Source organism: Echinococcus granulosus (genome assembly GCF_000524195.1).
Source record: "Echinococcus granulosus chromosome Unknown EG_S00507, whole genome shotgun sequence".
NCBI classification, from domain to species: domain Eukaryota; kingdom Metazoa; phylum Platyhelminthes; class Cestoda; order Cyclophyllidea; family Taeniidae; genus Echinococcus; species Echinococcus granulosus.
This window is the reverse complement of record NW_020170886.1, coordinates 2,344-3,504: the sequence shown is the minus strand read 5'-3', so window position 1 is coordinate 3,504 and position 1,161 is coordinate 2,344. Positions and strand designations below refer to the sequence as shown.

The window sequence follows — 1,161 nt, the reverse complement described above, 5'->3', positions numbered from 1 at the left end:
GCTAATATCCCATCACTCAGCATGGATGATGAAAATAGGCAACACAAGTGATGGCGACTTCGGATATTGTGGGCAACTGCCAACTGTTCGCAATCATCGTCATCCAAGGGAAGGGGCCTCCCATCAATGTCCCATTATTGTTGCATTTTTTTACATTTGCAAAGGCCACTTTATTTTTCCAGTTGACGTTATAAAAATGTGAGTGCATTGTAAAGGTGAACTCTGTGTTCGCTGAGGTCATACACCTAATCGAAGTGTCTCTTCCGATTAGAAAAGTACCATGGCTCCAGGTGAGGTGTCCGCAGCATTTTTACATGGTGCAGAAAATAGTTATTGCACTCGAAGATTTGGTTTTTCGTGTAGGAGGTGGTGCGAAGGTAGGCCATCCCGGCAAATCAGCCACTCTTCTAGCTCGGTAGGGCAGACGACAGTCCAATGCGACGTCCGATTTGAGTGAAAACAACTGTGAGAGTTGGCGTCAAATAAAACGTGAGGGTTGTGAGAAATTTACGAGACAGACATTTCGGCTATAGGTAAAAGGCATTTAGGACCATCCCAAGTCGGATTTACAAAGCATACTGGAGCTTTGAAGGGGCTTTCAGGGAAGACAACCTGCCAGACACGAGGATGGTGAATCAGAGTCCATGTTGTGCCCCTATTCAGGGCACAGGGTTCACGTGATCACATTCGAGAAGCATCATTCGGAAATCAGAACGCCATGCAGTCGTGTTGTGAAATGACGATGACAAGCAATGTCTGTGAGGGTAAGTGGCAGAGGTAATCTCGTTGATATCGTGCTGTGGAAAAAAGAATTTGCGAAAATTCCAGAAAACTGGAAGAATAAGGGGCTGAAGTGCAGCGGAGGTCATGAACTTCACTTCCATCGCTTTTCCTTCTACTGAGCGTAATCTGCTAAGTGATGGAACGATCATGGTCATTCAATAAATGACCAGGGAGTCCTAAGATATGCTCTTGGTATTTTCAGGTCAGAGTTCAAATAGGAATAGCCTAGACCTCCTTCCGCTTTACCTGGGGCTTCCCAGAATGAGGGTGAGTTATCCAGAGTATAAAGAAAAGCAAGATTTACCCAATTTGAAAGGAATTATGAGGTATGTCCCGGTGTGGGAGCAATGTATTTGATCGCCTGCTGCGACCGTTGTA

General features: G+C 45.3%; 1 protein-coding gene across 1 annotated transcript; it reads left to right on the top strand. All coding sequences in view use genetic code 11, as the record gives it.

Annotated features, from left to right (window-relative positions):
- Nucleotides 1–314: 314 nt before the first annotated feature.
- On the top strand, nucleotides 315–781 carry EGR_11206 (hypothetical protein; the record flags this gene model as incomplete). Its single annotated transcript, XM_024500453.1, has 2 exons — nucleotides 315–415; nucleotides 664–781. 2 exons carry the CDS (start codon nucleotides 315–317, stop codon nucleotides 779–781), a joined length of 219 nt encoding a protein of 72 aa, XP_024345133.1.
- Between the last annotated feature and the right edge of the window lie 380 nt (nucleotides 782–1,161).